The following is a 21,805-nucleotide window of genomic DNA, read 5'->3' on the forward strand; positions in this document are numbered from 1 at the left end:
CTAATACAGATAGCTCTCAACATGACCAAGATGTCCGAATCGTAAGGCATGTCTACTCAAGAAGCGATGGAACAAGGATGTCCTTGCAGACCCAGCGTTTCTATTAACCTACGCGTTCGAACGCCTCTCTAATCTTCTACAATTTATTCTCCCTCTCAACCTGCCCACCACTCAACACCCAAGAAAGAGCATACGGATGCTCCCTCCGCTTATTTACCCACTTATCAATAGCGCCGGAATTGACATATTCAGGAGAACACTGCTCGATGCTCGTGACACCTATATTGCGCATCCCAGTCTCAAATTCATCCTTGAAGATCTCAATCAAATGCTCCACACCTTCTTGGCCGTAGCTGGTCGCGAACAGCGCCGGCCGTCCAATCCCCGCCGCCACGGCACCCAAACATACCAGCTTGAGAATGTCGGTGCCTCGCCGTACTCCGCCATCCACAAAGATCGAGAATGGCCGTGTCCGCCTTTGCCGAACGGCAGTGGAGTGTGGATGATGCTGGGTGATGATTTCAGGGAAGCGGGCGTGGATCTCCAACAGGACCAGTAGTGCAGGCGGGCTGGTGTCGAGATTCCGGCCGCCGTGGTTCGACAGGACAACTCCGTCGAGGCCGTGCTCTAGAGCAAGCCGCACATCGTCAGCGGACATGATTCCCTTTAGAATCAGCGGCAAGGTCGTCTGCGACCTCAGCCAAATGATGTCCGACCAGTTGAGGTTCGGGTCGATGAAGCTGCCCATCAGACGACCGTAGCCACCGCCTTTCTTGTCATTCGTCGCGCTCGACGTCATCATGGGATTTCTGATCGTCTCGTCCGCCTTCACGCGCTCGTCCGCCTCGCGCTTCCCAGCGGCCGCGGCGTCCGTCGTCACGAAGATCCCCGTCACGTTTTGATGGGAAGTGATCTTGCGTAGGAGAGCCTCGGATTTGTGCCTTTGGCGGTCGACATAGAGTTGGAAGACGAAGGGATATTCTGAGACTGAGGGCTGGGAGACGATTTCGCTTACTGAGTAGGACGCATTGTTCGATATGCATTGCAGGATGGATTGCGATTTAGTGGCGCGTGCGATGGCAAGCTCGCCGTCTGGGTGAATCAAACGAGCCATTGCCGCTGGGGAGATCATCAATGGGAAGGACACATCGTGCCCGAGGATGGTCGTCCGTGTGCTGATCTGGTCCACCCTGCGCATCACCCGTGGCCGGAACAGCACACGGCTGAACAACATTGCGTTGAGGTCTTTCGTGATCAGATCGTTGCACGCCGAGCTGTAGAACGCCCATGTCTTCGCGGTCGCACTGTGCTGGGCGGCGAGTTCGAAGTCGTGCGCACTGATGATCGAGTCCAACGGTGGCTTCTCTATTGATGATGCAGGTGCAGACTTGGGCGTTTCCTCTGGTAAAGGCGCCGCCCATTCTTTTGTCACTGTCGATCGATCGAGTGTGCCCTTCAGGGCGTCTTTTGGGAGGTTGGTCTTCAGTATTGAAGGCGCGTGCACTCCGTTATATACCTGTGTGGCATCCTTGCCGGCGAACTTGTATATTATGCCAGGGCCCCCTGGATGATCCGGTGCGAACTTTGTGATGTCCCATACCTGGCCATCGACGACGATCCAACAATCCGTGTCTTTGTTGTGTAATGATATCTCAGAGACTGAGATCTGGGATTGTGACATGTCGAATCATACCTAGTGATTATGCTGGGAGTCCTCAGGTCAACAGACAGAAATGAAGGGCGGAGCGGCGGAGCCTCGATACTAATACCTTGCATGACCGATCTATCGTGAAGAGGGCAGGCTGATGACCTCCACATACGAGCGGCCATTTTGCCGTGTTACCTACTTAAAAAGTGAGATCTGTAGCCTCAACGACCGCTGTCCAATGGATGGCACCCAATTCCCAGGTGGTTGAGATTCTTTAGCAGGGCACGCCGGCGTTCAGAGCGATGCGGAGTGCGGAGCACTAACTACCTCTGGGGGAGTAGATAGTCCGGCTCACGTGGCGAGTCCTCGGAGCCTCGGAGGAACTCCCGCCGAGTGTTTCAGACGCAGAATTTGGAGACCGTAATGTGTTTGCCATATCCCGCTTCCTGCTCCTTGTCCTCTTTCATGCGAGGCTGGTGAACCTGTGACCAACTGATGTTGTCACGGCCAGTCCAGACCTTTCTGACTGCCAACGCAAGGTTCGCTGGTCTCCTGAAAAGCACAGCCTTGCCATTCGCTCATGGTGATTTCGTTCCCTTCTCAATTCGTATGTCTGATGTCATCCAGTCATGTCTGCCTCCCCGTTGAGTCATCACTGATCCTTTTTTGAAGACTCAACACGACTGAGATGGCACGGTAGAATTCCATCACACCAAAAGCAAACAAGTTTCGGCTACGTCACTATGACAGATACCACCGCGCCCTTGAGGTATGCAGACGTGCGTGAGTGGGAGCGAGATTCCGAGATCTTGGAAGCTGATCCAAAATCCAGGTCGGTATCAATCTTGGAGATCCGGTTTTTCGAGGCTCCTATCACGGTAAAAAGGTGCACGAGGATGACCTAGAGGATATTATCCAGCGCGCACGCCATGTTGGCTGTATGAAAATGATGGTGACTGGTTCTAATCTGGTGGAGTCCCAGCGTGCCATTGATCTGGCCAAGCAGTATCGTAGGCCTTCCTGTGTTCCCGCTCTTGATCGACCACTGATTGTTGGACAGCCGAGATCTGTTATGCTACCGTTGGCGTGCATCCGTGCTCGACGCAAGACTTCGATCGCTACACGGGTGGCCCCGGCAAGCTGATTGCCGACCTTCAGGCTCTTGTTCAAGGAGCCAAGAGTGAGGGACAAGTGGTTGCTTTTGGGGAGATCGGACTGGACTACGATCGGTTGTTCCTGTCTCCCAAAGAGACTCAATTGAAATATTTTGAAATGCAGATGGATTTGGCGGTGGAGCTGCAACTGCCGCTGTTCTTACATTCCCGAGCATGCAGCCCCGACTTCGAGAACATCATCAGGGCTCGATTGGATAGATTACCGAAGCGTGGTCTCGTGCATAGCTTTACCGGCACTGTCCCCGAACTAGAAGCGCTGATCGAATTGGGATTTGACGTTGGAATCAATGGATGCAGCATGAAGACAGAGGAGAATCTACTGGCGGTCAAAGCGGTGCCACTGGACAGGCTGCAACTCGAAACCGATGGGCCATGGTGCGAAATCAGACCATCACACGCATCCTCACAATATCTCAAAGACGGCCCAGCGGTGCCTAAGGCGGTCAAGAAGGAGAAATGGCAGAAAGGGCTGATGGTCAAAGGCAGGAACGAGCCAGCGACCATAGTGCAGGTGGCTCACGTGATCGCCCGCGTCAAAGGGATTTCTGTGGAAGAGGTCTGTGAAGCTGCCTGGAGAAATTCCACCCGGATGTTTGGACTAGGCGAGGGAGGGGGAGGCGGAGAGCGACTAAGCAGTCGGTAACCTATTGGATCCGGCGGATAGACTACTGTAAGTACCGAGTAATCAATCATGATGAATCAATGAATGAATCACCCTTGACTCATGTTTGATGACAAGAATATGTCAACATGAAGAAGACTCTTGGTCAACGTTGGTCCGAAATTTGCCTCATGCAATTATGATCAGGTATTTACTTTCGGACGTGAGAGGATTACTCGTACACGTGATACTGCGTCCACCAGACTGGGTACTGAGCGTGAGTATGATCATGCCATGCGTCATCAACACGCAATCGGAGTCTGATCCTGCTGGCCATTTCTCGAGAAACCAAGCTTGGTTGGTTGTGTGGAACAACTCACAGAGTCAATGTGCCCTGTTTTTTACGATGGGTTCCAGGCGAGGCGGCAAACGGCATACCAAAAGGCGTACTCGTATTGAGAGGACTCCTGTATGGAGTATGGAGTGCTGCCTAAGCCCGAGCCCCCAGGCCCCTTCGGCTCGTACTTACTAGTAGATTCGAGGAGGTGTCCCACCGAAATTTCCAGGCCGAAATTGTCAGCGGGTGACTGGGTGGGTGGCGGGCTTTCGCCTGGGCAGCTGGGGGGGGCAGGGCGAGAGAGAGGCTTTGTCACAGGCTTTCGGCCCTGGTTCGTTGTTCTTCAGGTTGCGCGCCACGGGCTCGTTTGGGTAGTTTCACGGCCATCAGCTCTTAGTCTCTTAGTAGGAGTCTTCTTGTTTTCCTTGCCGCGTCTCGGTTCTCGAACCAGCAAGAAAGTGTGCCTGGCACGCCCCCGGGCACACACCTCTGCCTGCCCGCGCGTGGGTGTCTTTGGGCAGTCACGTGCCTTGGCTCCTCCCACCATCGCTAATTCTAGCTTTTTCTGCCTTCTTGGTACAACTAGTCATATTCGAATATCCCTCCCCGGTCGCCGTCTTGACTTTGAACCATCGAAAACCTTACAATTTCTTCGACCTGGCGTGTTTTCTATCTTGCACACCTCGTTCCACCTCCAATTTTCTGCTTCTCGCTCCTCCTCCTACCTCACGTGCGCCTTGCGTCTTTCACTCTGTTGTGCCCTCGTTGCAGAGCCCTCCAGATCTCGCTGCCAACATGCCTCCACTCGTTCTCAGATCTTGTCGAGACCGTTTCAGGTCAAGATAGTTGGCTGTCTCATCCTCTTCAAGGAAGATCCACTCAAACTTGAACAGTCCTTCTCCCCGGATTGCTGGGACGGTCATTGTCAGGTCCTTCAATAATAGACCAGCGCTTGCCTCACGGACAGCCTAGCAGCACCATTGACATCTCGGAAAGCGTTGACGGACCTCGAGTGCAACAACTCACAAGGTTTCTACCAACCCGCAAACATGTTGATCATTTAGTCGACTGGTATACCTTTTGAGAGGTCCTCAACCTGGAGCTCTCATCAAATCACACAAAACCGCAAACGTCCTCAAACCACCTTCCACAACTCATTCCTTCAAACCGACTGGTCTTTACTCAATTTGAATCTTACTCCAGTTCATCCAACAGCGACATACCCCGACCCTCCAGCAATTTACGCCTTCAATCACTTTTTCTGGAAGTCTTGTCACCGCTTGCTTTGGACCACGAGACGCTGAGACGCGCAAAGCACGTGGAATCTCCATCGCCTGATCGCCCGTCGCGACAATTTTCACCCATCTCATTCCCACTTCATCTGCTCTCTTCCACCACATAACTGGGTCTCAGTCAAGAATGGCGAGCCAGTGGCCAGATTCCACCGATCTCGCAGCCTCTTTAGCTGCCCTCGACACCACCCAATCCGATTCCAACACGATCCGTGAAGACAAATCTCAACCTCCCACCCCCGACGGATCGGGAAGACCCGTCAACTTCGCCATGATCGCCCCTGGCATCTACCGCTCCAGCTATCCTCTCTATGCTCATTTTGAGAAGTTGTCCGATCTGGAGCTCAAAACCATCGTCACCCTGGTCCCAGAACCGCTTTCGTTCGACTACGAAAATTTCATCTCCACCAACGGCATCATCCATCACCACATCCCCATCCTCGCTAACAAAGATCCCAAAATCTTCTCCTCGCACGAAACTGTTTTGAAAGTTCTGAACCTCATGCTTGATCCCACCAATTATCCGATGCTCATCCATTGCAACAAAGGCAAGCACAGAACAGGATGTATGACCGCATGCTTCCGCAAAGTCACCGGCTGGACTCTTGATGCCTGTATCGAAGAATACGAAATGTATTCGAAGCCAAAGCATCGTGCCCTCGACAAAGTTTTCATCGATCATTTCGATGCCTCCAGCCTTAAGCCCCTAGCCCTCGAACGTGGATACGTGGGCGGTGTTTATCGACAGCCAGTTCGAGGTTCGGGCAAATCTTCAATTTACACCAACAATACTCTCAGCACGTCGAACACGAGCATTAACGACTATCAAGAGCGTGTCAAGCGAGAGAACGATGTCTTCATGGAATCGTCCCGCTTATGGTCGCACCGTTGACCGCGCTGTGTTGTCTCTTACGATCGATATTCGACATGGTGCATGCAACCACACATCTCACCTTGGTTTCGCCTGATTCATACGACATTCTGGATGACTTTGGACAAAGAAGCTATAGAGATTAAGACAACGGGCGGAATCCACCGAACGACAATTAATGTGTACTATTATTCAACAAAGACGACCTTTCCTTTTCTGGTTCCTGGAGTATGCGAGCGCAGGGCGCTGGCAACTGGTTAAGCTAGCAAGGATTGAGTGAATGTTAAGGTCATCCACAGCATGCAATCTCAAACAGCCTTGAGGGAGAGGGGGCAACCAATGAGGAGTCTTGTGATAGCTTTGAAGCTGCCGGTGGATGATTGCCGGGTTTTCAGTTTTACAGATGGCATTATTGGCAAAGTGACTAGATCTGTCATTGTTATGAGTATGAATTACGGGGCTCGCATCGCAGAATGCGTCTTGGACTCGATTATTTTGCATCAAGAATGATCAACATATGGCGGCAACCGTCGGAAATTGTGTGTTTTTTTTTTTGGTCAAAAAGAGGGCATTTGGTTACGGATCGACCTTGAGTTCTTGGGGGGCATCCACAGAGCAAGCATAGCATAGCATAGCATAGCATAGCGTGGAATTGGTCTTAAACAAAATGGAGAGGAAATGTTGAAATAGCCCCACCAAAGACTGGACAGTTATTAGTCATTAGCATGACACGACCACTCAAAGGCCACAATCAATCTCAAGTTGAACCCAAATGAGTCCGTTCATTTTGGTAGGTTTCAATCGAGCGAGCTACATGGAGGCAGGTGTTGGGTCACGTGATCAGGTCGAAGGAGGAAGGCCTTCGGCCCTCCTGTACAGTATCTTATCACGGAGTCCCCCGACAGTCAATCGAGTTACGGTCAGCTGGAGTGGCGGACCACCACAGACGATCAACAAGCCGAACCTCCTATCTCTCAACAATGCAACCTCATTGACAGTGCCCATTCTTAAGTCCCTCCTTCCCTGATTATCTAGAGACCCCGCTGCAAACAGCTTCATTGTTAACAACACGTAGCTATCTTCGTTTGTTACGGTCTTTGTCGTCACCCTCTCACTACCCTGCCAAATCATTATTGACAGCCAAGGGACACCACCTGCTGTTTCTTGTCCCTGTTGATTGCTAGTAGTCTGTTGGAGGTGTCCTAGTCGACAAGTACAACTTTGTTCTTGAGATCTACGTATACTTCAATATGGCTTCCACTCAAATGCCTCCAGACAACAACTCCATAGGTGAAACACTCGCCGGAATACTCGCTACGCTCAAAAGCATGAGGTCCGACCACACTCAGCTCGCCGCCAATGTTGAAGCGCTTCAAAGCCGTCTCGATGTCGCGAACTCGGTCAATCAGTTGCGGCGTGGAGGTTCAAGCTCTGGAGTCAGGGATTCACCCAGCCTTGATGCCACGCAGTTGGCCAAATCTGAAAACGGGATGGAATCTCCGGCACACGAGTCAGCTCTACTGGCCAAAGCTTCTTCATCTCCAACTGCCAGAAAGTCTTCAACCACTTCCCGGATCATCCTGACAACTTACCCCGGTCAATCTGGCATTGATCCCATACCGCTGGAATGGGGGCTTGAGGATTATAAGCAACGTGGTCCGATCGTCGTCAGCCGTCACCATAATACGATTCGAAGACGAAATGCAATCGGGGCTCATGGAGGCTCGTATTCCATATATCACGCCTTGGCCGTTGCCAGCAACAACCTAGACCTTGAACATAAACCCGACTTCACCAACACCGAACCCGCAGCAGCCATCGGTCCCTTTCCCGCATGGCACGGCAAGAAGAAGATCGTCGCTATGGATCCCTTTGGCCATCTTGCACCGTGGCTATTCCAAGAGTACATCAAAGATCAGGATATCGACATCCGCCCGACAATCGCAGTGACAAAAGCCCATATGAAAATCCCGGAGCTGGAACAGAGTGTCAAAGCCGGAAGACTGAAGCCCGATGGCAAGATCTGTATCAACGAGAGTGGAGAGCTCAGCGTCACCAAATTCGCCGTTGAGCCTGTGTGGTATCTTCCCGGGGTGGCTGAAAGGTTCGGGATCGAGGAGAGCGCCCTGCGACGAGCTCTCTTCGAACACACCGGAGGCTCCTACCCCGAGCTCATCACCAGAAATGATATCAAAGTCTTCATGCCACCCATCGGTGGGTTGACCGTCTACTGCTTTGGCGACCCCGCCAAGATGTCTGACGAAAAGGTCCGACTTGCCCTTCGAGTGCACGATGAATGCAACGGCAGCGACGTCTTCGGCTCCGACATCTGCACGTGCCGACCGTATTTGATCTTCGGCATCGAGGAAGCCGTCAAAGAGGCACAGAAGGGCGGATCCGGCGTGGTCATTTATTTCCGCAAGGAAGGCCGTGCGCTGGGCGAAGTCACGAAATACTTGGTGTACAACGCGCGCAAACGCGGTGCCGATCGCGCCAGCGAGTACTTCCAACGCACCGAGAACATCGCGGGCGTCAAGGACATGCGGTTCCAGGCTCTCATGCCGGATATCCTGCACTGGCTGGGCATCAAGAAGATCGACCGCATGCTGAGCATGTCGAACATGAAGCACGACGCCATTGTCGAACAGGGGATCCCTATCTTGGAGAGAGTCCCGATCCCAGACGAGATGATCCCTGAGGACTCGAGGGTCGAGATTGACGCCAAGATCCACGCGGGTTATTTCACGACTGGAAAGGTCATGTCCATGGTGGAGTTGAACGCCGTGCAGGGAAGGAGTTGGGATGATATTGAGCATTAGCCTGCGAAATTGGCGCATGTGGACGTGGCTGGACTCGATGGGAGGGGTGTTTGGCGGTGGGCCTGGCGGTGGCGGTGTGTACGATATGCACCGAGAATTGAATATTGTGCATGGAACGTGTGGCCTGGCTCGGGTGGTCATGGGTGCCTCCTTTAACGAAGATGTTCGACACCAATGCCCCCCTGGTAGCTGGGTGTCCAGAACTTGACCCAAAACTTTGAATTGTATCGATTGGGATTCTCATTCCTGTCCCTGAATCAGTCCACAAATCTCTCTCTCTCTCTCTCTCTCTCTCTCTCTCCCCTCCTTCTTCTTCTAAAAGCACACACCGTTCCTCGACGTCTAGTCAGTTCGTGGCCTCAAGTCGTCTACAGAGACAGCTCGGATTTGCAGTACATGTCACGTGCAACTGTTTTAAAAATAGACATCAATTGTCACTCATGTACTTTTGTATTACGCGATTTACACTGAGGTACCTAGGCACCCGCTAGGTCAGCAACCGACTGACCGCGCCGCGTTTCATAATTCCAGATTACGTTTTGTCCCCAAGTAAAAGATCAGTGGGACGCACCCTCCTTGATCCACGGCTCACCAAAAGTGCCCACCCAATCCTCGACCTCCTGCCTGAGGGTGAGGATCTCCAATACCTCCGTGCCATCCTTCAGATAGTCCAGGAAGCTCTTGACCGCACCGGGGCTCTTCTTCCCCTTGGCCTCGGCGTCCTGCCTGGCCTTCTTATCGACTTTAATCGCGATGCTCACGGCTCGGTCGACGATCTCCGCCACGCGCGTGAAGTCGTGGGGCTGGAACCCGCGCGTCGTCATCGCGGGCGAGCCCATGCGCAGGCCACCGGGCTTGAGCGCGGATTTGTCGCCGGGGACGGTGTTCTTGTTGGCTGCGACGCCGCAGAGTTCGAGGACGCGCTCGACGCGCGCGCCGTCGATCTCTTTGGACTTCAGGTCGACGAGGACCAGGTGATTGTCGGTCCCGCCGGACACGATGTTGTAGCCGAGTCCGCCCGCGTACGCGCCGTTGCCGAGCCGCTCGGCGAGCGCTTTGGCGTTGAAGAGCACGGTTTGCTGGTACTCTTTGAATTCCTTGCTTTGTGCTTGTTTCAGGGCTACGGCCAGTGCTGTGATCGTGTGGTTGTGAGGACCGCCCTGATGGCCTGGGAAGACCGAGGAGTTGATGGGGCCCTCGAGGTCGTACATCTCCTTTTCGCCCTTCTTGTTCGTCCGTCGCACGCCCTTGCGGTAGAAGATCATCGCGCCGCGAGGCCCGCGCAGGGACTTGTGCGTTGTGGTCGTCACCACGTCGGAATACTTGAATGGGGTTGGGATGACATCTGCGGCGACGAGGCCCGAGATATGGGCCATGTCGCTCAACAGGTAAGCCCCAACTTCGTCGGCAATGGCGCGGAATCGTTCGTAGTCGATCAGTCGGCTGTAGGCGGACGTACCGGCGATGATGATTTTCGGTCGGTACAGCAATGCGTTTTCCCGGAGTTTCACATAGTCAATCAAGCCTGTGGCTTCGTCGAGGCGATAAGGGAATGTTTCAAAGTACTTTGATATCATGGAGATTTTCTTGGTCGGTGTCTGGTAGCCGTGGGACAAGTGGCCACCGTGGGGTAGGTCCAGCCCCATGATACGATCGTGCGTGTTCAGAAGCGCGGAATATGCGTACAGGTTGGCTGGGGAGCCGGAAAGGGCTTTTTTTGATTAGGAGCGTGATGGCTATAATGTGACTGAACGTAACAAACCTTGGACATTCACGCCCCATTCTTCAGGGCTAAGTCGGTAGGTCTGAAGGGCTCGCTTCTGACACAACCTTTCGGACTCATCGATATGTTCGTTACCGCCATAATATCGAGCACCGGGATAGCCTTCAGAATATTTGTCTGACAGATATTAGCTTGGGCATTCCATTATTTGATAGAGAGAAATACTGACTTTGCATCACGCTACCCAATGCATCTAATACGGCTTGAGATGTGAAATTCTCCGAGGGGATGAGATTGATGAAGTGCTTTTGTCGACGTTTTTCCTGGCCCATGAGCTTGGAGACCGGAACTCATAATCTCAGAGCTTACCCTTTGCAGAATGTCAAAAATGTCGGGGTCTGCATCTTTGAGGTGGTCCCCCAGCAGCTGGATCGACATTAGCTTCAGAAACAAAAGAAAGAGAAACTCTAACTGGCCTTATTCTGTGCTTCGGTGTGGGAGGACGTTAGAGTCCTTGTAGATGACAATCCACGGAAGCTCGTCCTGCATGAGATGCATACTGATGACTTGGTCGATAAGGGGGCTGGTGACCAAAGTCTCTTTGACATGACTGGGCGTGACATGGCCAAATACTCCGAATGCGTGGGCCGGTTTGTCTGGAGAAGTGCAGTGCTGTTTCCCACCCTCCAAGGCACAATGTGGGAGGTGGAGAGTTAGGCCTTCGCTCGAAGGTTATTTAACCAAGGTTGATATGGTTATCGGCCTGGATATTGTAACGACATGCAGTACCCAACCACAGTTGAAGAATGAACAGCCGATGAGCAGGATTTGCTCTGCTTTGGTGTTGAGGGATGTCCAAGCTAATGTACCTCAGACTTCGTTGGAAGTGGCGCAACCTCGATGATGGAACGAAGTCCAATGGATGCGGAGGCTACCCCGAAGTCCAAAGACAGCAAATCTGGACCTTGGATCCCGTGATTTCACGTGACCGTCGTATCTAGAAAGTATGGCGAGATCCCACATTTTCATCCGAATCCAACGATATCCGTCTCCATCGTTCCTTTCCCTCTCCTCACAACTAAATCCAAGATGAAGAGAACCTCCACGTCCGTTTTCATCCTCGCGCTTCAGCTTCGGTTGGAGGCCTGTGGGAGATGCTGAGATGTCTCGGGTCCAAGACCACCATTAAGAGACAATTTGAAAGTGCCTGATTGGATAAATACGTTGTTACTCTTGCGATGGAACCTGTGGAATGGTGTTGGATTCGACACTATTTTGTTCTATTTTGTTCGCAGGTATATGGACATCTTTAATGTGGATATTGGTTCATCATTCTGCCGTTGTTTTTGACAGCCATGGCGATGCTCGAGCTCGAGCTCGATCAATCTCAATCTGTACCTCGGTACCATTCCTTCTCTGGACAGGATGCACTAGGAATGGGTGGACAAGAGGTGTCCTTCGTATCATGGTTATTCAAGACAGTCGAACCAATTCCCAAGCTGGCTACGACATGTGTCTCATTGTGCACGTGACTCCATCCCCGCCACATCAATCATGACCTCGTCGTTCACCGTGACCCTGCAGGGCCAGCCTGCATTCCAGGAGTTCAAGATGGGAGCCATGCAGTTCTTTGGAAGATACACCTAGAACAGTGGCCGGCATTCTCGCTGGAAGACATCGCTGGCGACTGCCAGAAGTGATCACGAGGGTCGCGAGACGCCAAGTGTCCAGCAGCTTCGACTGCCTCAATTGATCGTGCATTCTGCCTGCCTGTGAGAAGGTGTTGACCGTGTTGACCGTGTTGACCGTGTCGTGCCTTTCATGTCTGATTCGATTGATAAGTATTCTCTCCTGCATCCTCTCTTACCTCTCACCCAATCTCTCATCGACCCAAACCACAACCCATTCTGCCACCAATCTTTTAACGGATTGGCCCTCACATCGTCCTTGACAACAGCCAACATGGCTCGTGGAATCAGACGACGAGGACGCACCTTGCCGTTAGCTGCCCCTGTCACAACGGCCGCTTCTGGTGTGTCAATCACGGGAGCTCCTCGTGCCCGACGCTCAGCCACCAAGGCAATCTCTTCCCAGGCTCGCGTGATGACCACCACCAACCCAGCCAGCGACCCTTTGTCTGTCGTCGATTCTGATCCCGACTCCAGCTCAGAGGCTGATCGTTCTGACTACGGCTCTGCTTCTAAGCCAACCGCGTCCAACAATCGCAAGGGGGGTTTCAAGAGAAAGGCCAAGAAGGAGGTTGTCAGACCTCAGGGTGATAAGAAACAGCTTCGTTATCGTGAGAGTTATGGTCTAGCTCCGGAGACTCCCCCACTGTCGGCCAATGCCGACGATCATTATACGGATCTGTCAAAGCCGTCTGATGACCATTTCTGGGCAGACAAAAGAACTGAAAAGAACCATGCACCTCGACCTATTGTCCCCGTTGTCACGGTTCAAGTTAACGGCAACGCAGGTGGCTTGGGAACCATCAACCTCAATTTGGCTGATCTTCTCACTTCTGCCGGCCTCAAGCTTGTCCACAACCCACACAACGTTTCGGCTCAAGTCTTGACATTGGCAGACACAATTTCAGACACGGACGACGCGTCTGTCCTCACCGACTCTCCTGCCACCACTGATAAGACTGCCGGCGAGCTTAAAGGTATCCTAAAGCTTCCACGGGAGCTGCGTGATCGCATCTATCGCCTGACCCTGGTCAGAAAGGCACCCATTGAATTCGATTCCCCTTCAGACTTAAGTAGATCTGCAGCACTCTTGAGGACCTGCAAGATCATTCATGAGGAAGGCACTGAAGTTTTGTACGGCCAGAATTCATTCCATTTCGCCAGAAGTCGCCATCATCGCGGCAAGTACTACGAATCTTCTTGGCCAGAAATTGGATACGAAGATGTTCGACGCTTCTTCGAGACGATTGGACCAGTCAACATCTCCAAGATGAAATACATCTCCTTCTCTATGACTAATGGCCATGGTCGTTATGGATCACCGCTGACTGTTCCATTTCCAAAATTTACCTACGATCCACACTTGCATCGCGTTTTCCGTTTGATTGGAAAGCATACCATCCTGGAGAGATTTGGCTTCATGTTTGGAGGTCGTGGCGAAATCGGTGCTTCCCATTTTCACCTCTTGAATGCCATGACCGATATCCAGTGCTATCAACTTGACATCATTGGATATTGTGGGGGATATCAGAACAGAATTGGTAGCAGGATCGAGGAGAAGCTCCGAGAACTCATGGTTGTCGAGAGAAACGAGGAAGATGAAGTTGAGCAAGTGAAGAAGAAGGTTTTGGTCCGAATGGCTTACAGAGACGAGGCCATTCTTAAAGGTCCGAGTAAGAAGTCAACCTCCATGGGACACCTTTCACCTTGATTGGTCAGCCTCGATGAAACCCGAGTGGTATGAATTCGAAGGTTCAATTGGCTTGGGTGAATGCAGGAGGTGAATGAGAGTCACGGTCTCAATTGAGCGAGCCATCGTGGCAGAAGACTCAGAAGGCCCGAGATGGTATTCAACGTGCTGTATGTACTATTTTCAAGTCAGTGACTGACTGGCAAGCTCGGATAGATTACAACAGAGCTGTGGGTCATGAATCATCATGACTCATGACTTTCAAGCTCGAGTTCATAGAACAATCAACAGAATTTGAAATGGAGTCTTGCGTTGCGTCCTCACATGAGGTTGAAACGGGGTACGAGTAGTTTGGGTGGCATCTGTGATGGTGGTTAGTTGCCTTCTCATCAGCCTTCCAGCAGTTCTGGCAGAGTTTGTCGAATACGAACGAAGATACGACGAAGACATGGACATGTCATCCACAAGCAAAGCGTTCAATAGTCAGGAGAGCTGAGTCACACGTGTAGTGACATCCACCAGTAGTTGAAATTATGGCTCGTACTGTCCAGTTAGTACTTAGTAATCTACGACTCTCCTGACAGTGAGCCTTCCAGCCCATGGGGACCCATGGGACCCGTCGGATTTGCCGATCCTCCACCATCCCGTTCAAGGAGGCGCAAATGTTGATTTCGCATGTCTCAAATATAGATTTCCACCCAGCGGGGGATTGTCTGTTTTGCATTTGAGCATGTTTGACTTCTCCCTGCCGAGGACACCGGACGGAGTAGTATGCGCGGTACGAGTAAAATCGCTTTTTGATTACAGTAGTGCTGGGGATTTTTGTTGATGGAATGAATACGATTTGTTTCGGTACGGAAGCCATTCGTCTTTCGCCTGTTCTATTGGAACTTTACCGAGTGCTGCGTGGGTAGCATACGGATCCCTGTCGAGAGCAAGGTTTCTGTGTCTGCGTGCTAGTCGATGATGGGGGCTGTATGGAGTATGTACTCCCTTTGCGGACCAAGGGTTCAACTGGTCGGCATCTCATAATAATAGAAATTGTGTGTTGACCTTCTTCTCGCTTGGGATGGCGGAGTTGGTTCCGAGCGAGAGAGGTGATCCAGAAATCTGCTTGAGGGACACGTTCGGCTCGTTGTCGGGTGGTCACTCAACAACAAATAACCACGAAAAAGTGGTGGGGTTCATTTCTATCTTCGAGACATTATTTCATCTCCATATTAAAAGACTGGGGCTCGACTGTTTGTTTGTTGATACATTGTGCAGAGTATGCATGAGATAGTGACGCCTCCCCTGGAAGCGGGTCCACGGTGGCATGAGGATTGAGCACTGTTTGGCCGGAAGCTATTTTGAGAAACTCGTGCGCGACGGGGGAAGTTGGAACATCATTATTCATCCACCAGATGCAAACCGCTTCAGAGAGCTTCGGCTGTTGACTTGACTATCGATTGGCTTTGTATGGAGCGCGTTTGGACCGTGGGTTTGAATCATTACGAACAGACAGCTCGGAGCATTCGGGTCATGGCGCAAACGATTTGAGTATTGCCATCCACGCTATACTACTATACTGTCCCTTGTATCTAGTTGTGCAAGGACGTCCTGACTCCTGAGTAGCCGATGCACGTGGTTCTCAGCGATCCAGTCGGTGAAGGAAATAACAAAGTTCTAACATGTTGCAGACAGTTGTGCATGGACCTGGACCTGGACCTGGACCATGACAATGCCCATGGCGTATGTGGTCTGCATGTCATCTAGGCTCACGCAAGTTGCGTCCACATACGGAAGTGAGCCCTCCGTAGCCATTGGCGTCCATTCCACTCTCGCATGGAGCTTTAGTAGGGAGGAGTGAGCAGGACCACTGCGATTCGCCATTCATTGTCGATCAAATGAGATTCGAATGGTCTTAGGTAGCCGTCGTCCGTGGCATGTACGGAATAGCTGTGTATTTGCCACCTTAGACGCCCGCGGTCCTCTGGCTTGGCCACTGCCAGGGAACCACCGAGAAGTGACCACTGACGACGGATGTCTTCCACATTGTTGGACTACGAGTCCACAGCCAAAGTTGGAACGGGAATCTCGAAAAAACCGGAGAAATTGACACGGGCGCAAGAGATGAAGTTGCAATCGAGCAAATTTGACTAGCAAGGCTCGTCAGGAGACAGCCGAGCGCTGATTGGCCAGACGAGGCTTGGCTCATTTCCGACAACCGCCAGATCAACCAGGCCCACCTGCCCACTGCTGCCTCCGTCTACCTCGCATTTCCTACCACACTCCGTCCTCGACCAACTGCGCTCTCCCGTTGCGAAACAAGCACACTCAAGCCTTTGTGCTCCGGTCGTGGGACAAATCGGTCTTTGCCATCAGCTTCCCCGTGCTCCTCGTGCACAACTGCTGGCCCCAGCTCGCTTCCCATTGCAGACCAGCGCGACCCGTTGGCCCAGAAATCAAACTCGAAACAAGTCCAAGGAATTGCGACCGCTCCTCGTACCAACGATCAGCTGGGTTACCATGTCATTTCCTGTGCGCACAAGTGCTGCAACCAATTCCCGCTATGCCACTGCTTGGACGGAGTACTGCTGCTCGTCTGTCTCGGCTGAACATGCCCCAAGCTAGCTGGGGGAGACAAGCCGCCTAACAGCGCCTACTATGGTCTACGGCACACAGGTGACCGCTACTCCTGAGTCTTAAGCCCTGAGTCTTGAGTCCTATGGCCTCGGTGCTCCGTACCAGGTACGGAGTATACACAGGACCTCCATGCCAACGCCCGCCAATTGCGCCAAATATGGCCACAACATGGGGACACTATAAGCGAGAGTAGCTTTCCTTCCCGCCTCATACCAATCACGAGACTGGGACTGCCCGAAACGTCCATAATTCAGATCGCCGCCAATGATGCGAGGAAATAATACATGACAGACATCATCCATGATATGATCCCTAATCGTCTATCGCCGCACAAACCGGTTCAGCAAAATGGCATTGCATCTGACAGTGACAGCATTCATCATCCGGCCAAAGCGGGCAGCCGCAGCAAAAGTTTGCCCCAAAATGAAGGAAATTAGTATCCAGACTTAGCGTCCAGAGGATAAAATGATGGTGGATTGCAGTTCGGAGAGTGGGTGGACGGGTGGAGCCATCACCAAGCGGCGTCAGGGGTAGCTTTGACAAGGTCTACCAGGGCTTGGATAGTGACCTCCACATGGCGCAGCCTCATCAGCCTATCGCACATCGCCATTGGCCCGTGGTGAACCCCGGTCGAAATTGTGGCTGCAACATGCCACCAGCTCCCAACTGTCCTGCTCGTCGAGCTCTTCCATATATCTATTCTACTCACCGTGCTGATCCTCTGTCTTTCTCTTTCCTCCATCAACAAGATCGAAGTCCAACTTCCAGTCGCTCTTTAGCACCATACACAAACACCGGTCTTAGTACCACTTACACTCGTTTTCACAAACACCAACCCTCAACCTTATCAAACATCTCTCCAGTTTTCTAATCAGAAACTACCACCATCTATCAACATGAAGGTCACTATCGCCGCTGTCGCCGCTCTGGCTACCTCTGTCGTCGCCATCCCCGCCTGGGGTGATGAGACCACCACTACCACTACCACCACCGTCAAGACCACCACCACCACCAAGCCTGTCGCCGCTTCTTCCACCACTGTTTGGGATGACTGGACCTCCACCACCACCACCACCACCAAGAAGGCCGCTGTCACTACTACCACCACCCCGGCGGCAGCGACCACCACTTGGGCTGATTGGGAAGAGCCAGACTCCTGGACCACTACCATCGTGACCGCCATCACCACCTTCTGTCCGGGACCCACTGAGATCGTGCACTTTGGCAAGACCTGGACTGTCAGCACTGCCACTACCTTGACCATCACCGACTGCCCTTGCACTGTGTCCGTCCCTGTGTTCACCAAGACCTCAACCTCTTGCAGCACGACCCCCACTGCTCCTGCTCCAGGTGTTTGGACCTCATCTGCTGTCCCAGTGTCCCCTGCCACCACCACCAGCGCTCCCGCCTGGGGCTCGACCTCCGTCAAGCCTGCCGCCGCTACCTACACTGGCGCTGCCAACGCCCTCGTTGCCAACGTTGGCGCTGGTCTTGCTGGTGTCGGTGCCATCGCCGCTTTCCTCCTATAAATGGTCGAATGTTTGGGGCCTTGACCTGGAAAGGCTAGTCTGGCCGAACCAACGTTCGGCTGCCCATTCTGGATTCTATGGCTTCTCTTTTGTTCTTAACGCGGTGCTTCTCATGGGTATAAAGACAGAGCTCGGTCCGTTTATTGTGGCAGTGTGCTTGTGATGCAACGTGATTGCATTGCCACGACAGACGACGCCTCGGACAAAGTTGTGGTCGGCTCTGGATATGTTTCTTGGGTGGGACGTTTTTGTACGATCCTGGGTGCAGATCCACCTGATATATCCTTGGGATTTGGTCATTAGTTAATGAATGGATATTTTTGAGGATAGCATTGCATCGTGTGTTCCCGGGGCATCCAAAAATGTGAAATTTGCTGCATACCACTGAAACAAACAGAACACTTGTCTTCCCTAGTTCTCTTTACTATGTCAGTGTTCATGGTTCTCATTTTGGGGACTTGGGAAGAACGATGCAGTGTCCTCCAGAAATCATATTTCTAACATCGCCCGCGTACTGCTAACGTGTTTACCTAACATGTACTGCAATTTGTTTGCGTCGACTTGTCACGTCTGAAGTTAACTTCGGTGGATTTGAGTATCGTATGGAGGTTCAAGCCGTATCATGACTTGACTGGGAAGTCCAATTTAGTCATCGGCGATGTTTCGGTCTCTTGGTCTCAACCACCACTGGGATGGGGTTGATCGGGCCGCTGTTCGGCTCTACCTTTCTCTTGTTACCGTAGCAGGACGAAAGGATGGCTTGTCATGCCACTCACGAGCCATCATAATAGACAAGACAATTCCGATGTACAGTACTCCGTATGTACAGTACTCCGTATGTACTCGTAGAATGGAAGTCCGAGGGAAGCTCTCGGTCTTCTAGTCTCATGCCCCCGCGAAACACTTGATGGGTGCCCACTGCCCAGCTGGACTTCAGACCACAAACCAAAGCTCCTTCCTCACCCAACCGCCGCCAAGGAGCCCGGCCGGAAAAACCGTCTCGGAGCTCTCCCCAAACCCCCATCTCCTCATCTCCTTCTCCGCGCCGTCGATCAAATGATGTACGAGTACTTTGCTTCACTCACCTCACTCCGCTGGGCCGGCCGGACCGTTGCTGGGGCCCTGCTTCGTCCTCGGCATCATATTCTGGCAATGCCACCGATGCATTTGGGAAGCTTGTGCAGTCTCGCTTCCGATCTCATTGTCAGGTTTAACAGCTTGCATACCACTTTGACCGCTGGAGGATCCCGCCACCTCGAAAACAAAATGTCAGGCTGCGGCTAGGGGTTCCATTGGATGTATATATTTCTCCATCCACCGTGTTCAGAGACGCAACGCTCAGCTTTACCAGCCGGTCGACCCCTCCGCTTCACTATTCCAAACGTCTTCTCTGCTTATCTCGGCAAGCCTATTCATTTCATCCTTCTTCATTGCGATATCTTCCTTCCCTCCCGTGAACAAAAGCCCTCGGTCGTCCTCTACGTCTCGCAGGTGTACTTGCACCATGTCACCTAACAATACAGTCCAGGACGCGGTGCAGTCCTCATCTCTATCTGACCCTGAAAAATTCTGGGACAAACATGGCAAAGAGCTGTACTGGCACAGACCATACAGTGCTGCTCTCCGCCAGACCACCAAGAAGTTACCAGACGGTACTTCACATCCCCACTGGTCCTGGTTTCCAGATGGTGAGATTAGTACAACATACAACTGCTTAGATCGCCATGTCAAGGCCGGCAATGGTGACAAGCTTGCCATGATTTGGGACAGTCCCGTGAGTGGCTCGAAAGAGAAGTACACGTACAATCAGATGTTGGATGAAGTGGAACTGCTTGCGGGCGTGTTGAGAGATCAGGGCATCAAGAAAGGAGATGTCGTTCTGATCTATATGCCTATGATTCCACCGGCGATATTCGGCATGCTGGCGGCTGTCCGACTGGGTGCGATGCATGCCGTCGTTTTTGGTGGATTCGCTGCCAACAGTTTGGCGCAAAGAATAGAAGATGCAAAGCCAAAAGTCATTCTGACTGCCAGTTGTGCGATTGAGGGTGCTAAAGGTCCTCTGGCTTATCAACCCTTGGTCGAAGGCGCGATCCAGCAGAGCAAATGGAAGCCTAATCAGACCATCATTTGGCAGCGAGACGTCAAGAGGTGGAATCCCGTCAAAGAGGACGAGGGCCAGAGTGATTGGCAGGCTTTGATCAAAATGGCAAGGTCTCGAGGTCTCAGGGCTGAGGCTGTTCCGGTGAAGAGCACCGATGGTATTTATATTATCTACACAAGTGGTACCACTGGATTACCAAAAGGCGTTCTTCGTGAAGCAGGTGGCCATGCTGTCGGATTGAATTTGAGCGTGAAATACCTGTTTGATGTCAAAGGTCCAGGTGATGTCATTTTTACCGGTAGTGATATCGGTTGGGTCGTGGGTCATTCATACATTGTATATGCACCTCTCCTCGCTGGAGCAACAACAATCCTCTTTGAAGGCAAGCCCATTGGCACTCCTGATGCGGGTGCTTTCTGGCGCATGGTTGATGAACACCAAGTCACAACCTTGTTCACCGCGCCTACTGCTCTGAGGGCCATCAGGAAAGAAGACCCGACGGACAAGTTCTTCAAAGATCGTGGTGGAAAGGGCCGTTTGAGGCATCTGCGTGCTCTATTCCTGGCTGGAGAGAGATCGGAACCTTCCATCATCACACATTATCAACAGCTTTTGAGCAAATACGCCGCACCGGACGCTCGAGTCATTGATCATTGGTGGTCAAGTGAATCTGGAAGTCCCATGACGGGGATTGCCCTCCGCCCTGCGATCGGGCAGAAGCATCACAGTCGCGACGAGCACAAGGCTCTAGCCATTAAACCTGGTAGCGCTGGCAAACCCATGCCAGGGTTCGATGTCCGCATCGTAGATGATGAGGGTAAAGAGGTCGGACAAGGCAAGATGGGCAATATCGTTCTGGCCATGCCATTTGCACCGACTGGGTTCACCACTCTATTTAACGACGATCCACGCTTCTACAAGGGGTACTTGAGGCGATTTGATGGCAAATGGTTGGATACGGGCGACGCAGGTATGATTGACCAAGATGGCTATGTACATGTCATGAGTCGAAGTGACGATATTATCAACGTCGCCGCGCATCGCTTTAGCACAGGTAAGAATATGTCTAGAGAGGTTGAATTTGCAGTACTGACGGTTTACAGGTGCCATCGAACAAGCAATCACATCCCACGACTCTGTTGCTGAAGCATGTGTGGTGGGAATTCCGGATGCCATGAAAGGACATTTACCGTTTGCATTTGTGATACCTTCAACGACATCTGATTCGAATCTGCCGGCCACGCCGTCAAAGGAATTCTTCACCGGCATCAACAATATTGTCCGATCACAAATCGGTGCAATCGCTTCACTAGGAGGTATCGTTCAAGGCAAAGGCATGATCCCAAAGACTCGCAGTGGTAAGACGCTTCGACGGGTATTGCGAGAGCTTGTGGAGAATGGTGCCGAGGGTCACTTCGATAAGGAAGTCAACGTCCCAGCGACGGTAGAAGACCGTGAGGTCGTGGAAGTGGCCAGACAGCGAGTCAAGGAGTGGTTCGAAGAGCGGAAGAAACAAACCGGAAAGGCCAAACTGTAGAATTTGCTTACGATGGATGTTGTTTCCAGCGCCTTATGCGGTGCTAAATGTTCGCAACTTGTTTGTCATGGCGAGGCGAGATCCGCCGTTATATAATCCGGATATTTCTGGAGGCAAGATGTAAATTAGGTTAACAACCAGGTGGCCACTGGCAGCAAGGACCGTT

The 21,805-nt window shown here is 52.1% G+C and overlaps 8 protein-coding genes across 8 annotated transcripts; 6 read left to right on the plus strand and 2 right to left on the minus strand.

The window, feature by feature from the left end:
* Positions 1-136: 136 nt before the first annotated feature.
* Positions 137-1,681, minus strand: A1O9_03392 (L-lactate dehydrogenase (cytochrome); the record flags this gene model as incomplete). Its single annotated transcript, XM_013408958.1, has 1 exon — positions 137-1,681. One exon carries the CDS (start codon positions 1,679-1,681, stop codon positions 137-139), a length of 1,545 nt encoding a protein of 514 aa, XP_013264412.1.
* A 916-nt stretch (positions 1,682-2,597) lies between these two features.
* A1O9_03393 (TatD DNase family protein) lies at positions 2,598-3,466 on the plus strand (the record flags this gene model as incomplete). The annotated part of the gene is made up of 2 exons (XM_013408959.1): positions 2,598-2,658; positions 2,709-3,466. 2 exons carry the CDS (start codon positions 2,598-2,600, stop codon positions 3,464-3,466), a joined length of 819 nt encoding a protein of 272 aa, XP_013264413.1.
* A 1,714-nt stretch (positions 3,467-5,180) lies between these two features.
* Positions 5,181-5,945, plus strand: A1O9_03394 (uncharacterized protein; the record flags this gene model as incomplete). Its single annotated transcript, XM_013408960.1, has 1 exon — positions 5,181-5,945. One exon carries the CDS (start codon positions 5,181-5,183, stop codon positions 5,943-5,945), a length of 765 nt encoding a protein of 254 aa, XP_013264414.1.
* Positions 5,946-7,174: 1,229 nt separating this feature from the next.
* A1O9_03395 (GTP cyclohydrolase II) lies at positions 7,175-8,743 on the plus strand (the record flags this gene model as incomplete). Its single annotated transcript, XM_013408961.1, has 1 exon — positions 7,175-8,743. The coding sequence occupies one exon, from the start codon at positions 7,175-7,177 to the stop codon at positions 8,741-8,743; it is 1,569 nt and encodes a 522-aa protein (XP_013264415.1).
* A 557-nt stretch (positions 8,744-9,300) lies between these two features.
* A1O9_03396 (serine hydroxymethyltransferase, mitochondrial) lies at positions 9,301-10,904 on the minus strand (the record flags this gene model as incomplete). The annotated part of the gene is made up of 4 exons (XM_013408962.1): positions 9,301-10,454; positions 10,506-10,643; positions 10,696-10,789; positions 10,836-10,904. The coding sequence occupies 4 exons, from the start codon at positions 10,902-10,904 to the stop codon at positions 9,301-9,303; spliced, it is 1,455 nt and encodes a 484-aa protein (XP_013264416.1).
* A 1,524-nt stretch (positions 10,905-12,428) lies between these two features.
* On the plus strand, positions 12,429-13,865 carry A1O9_03397 (uncharacterized protein; the record flags this gene model as incomplete). Its single annotated transcript, XM_013408963.1, has 1 exon — positions 12,429-13,865. One exon carries the CDS (start codon positions 12,429-12,431, stop codon positions 13,863-13,865), a length of 1,437 nt encoding a protein of 478 aa, XP_013264417.1.
* Positions 13,866-17,365: 3,500 nt separating this feature from the next.
* On the plus strand, positions 17,366-17,998 carry A1O9_03398 (uncharacterized protein; the record flags this gene model as incomplete). The annotated part of the gene is made up of 1 exon (XM_013408964.1): positions 17,366-17,998. The coding sequence occupies one exon, from the start codon at positions 17,366-17,368 to the stop codon at positions 17,996-17,998; it is 633 nt and encodes a 210-aa protein (XP_013264418.1).
* A 1,504-nt stretch (positions 17,999-19,502) lies between these two features.
* Positions 19,503-21,639, plus strand: A1O9_03399 (propionyl-CoA synthetase; the record flags this gene model as incomplete). Its single annotated transcript, XM_013408965.1, has 2 exons — positions 19,503-21,156; positions 21,206-21,639. 2 exons carry the CDS (start codon positions 19,503-19,505, stop codon positions 21,637-21,639), a joined length of 2,088 nt encoding a protein of 695 aa, XP_013264419.1.
* Positions 21,640-21,805: the final 166 nt, after the last annotated feature.

The sequence above is a fragment of the Exophiala aquamarina genome, assembly GCF_000709125.1.
Source record: "Exophiala aquamarina CBS 119918 chromosome Unknown aczIA-supercont1.2, whole genome shotgun sequence".
Taxonomy (NCBI): Eukaryota; Fungi; Ascomycota; class Eurotiomycetes; order Chaetothyriales; family Herpotrichiellaceae; genus Exophiala; species Exophiala aquamarina.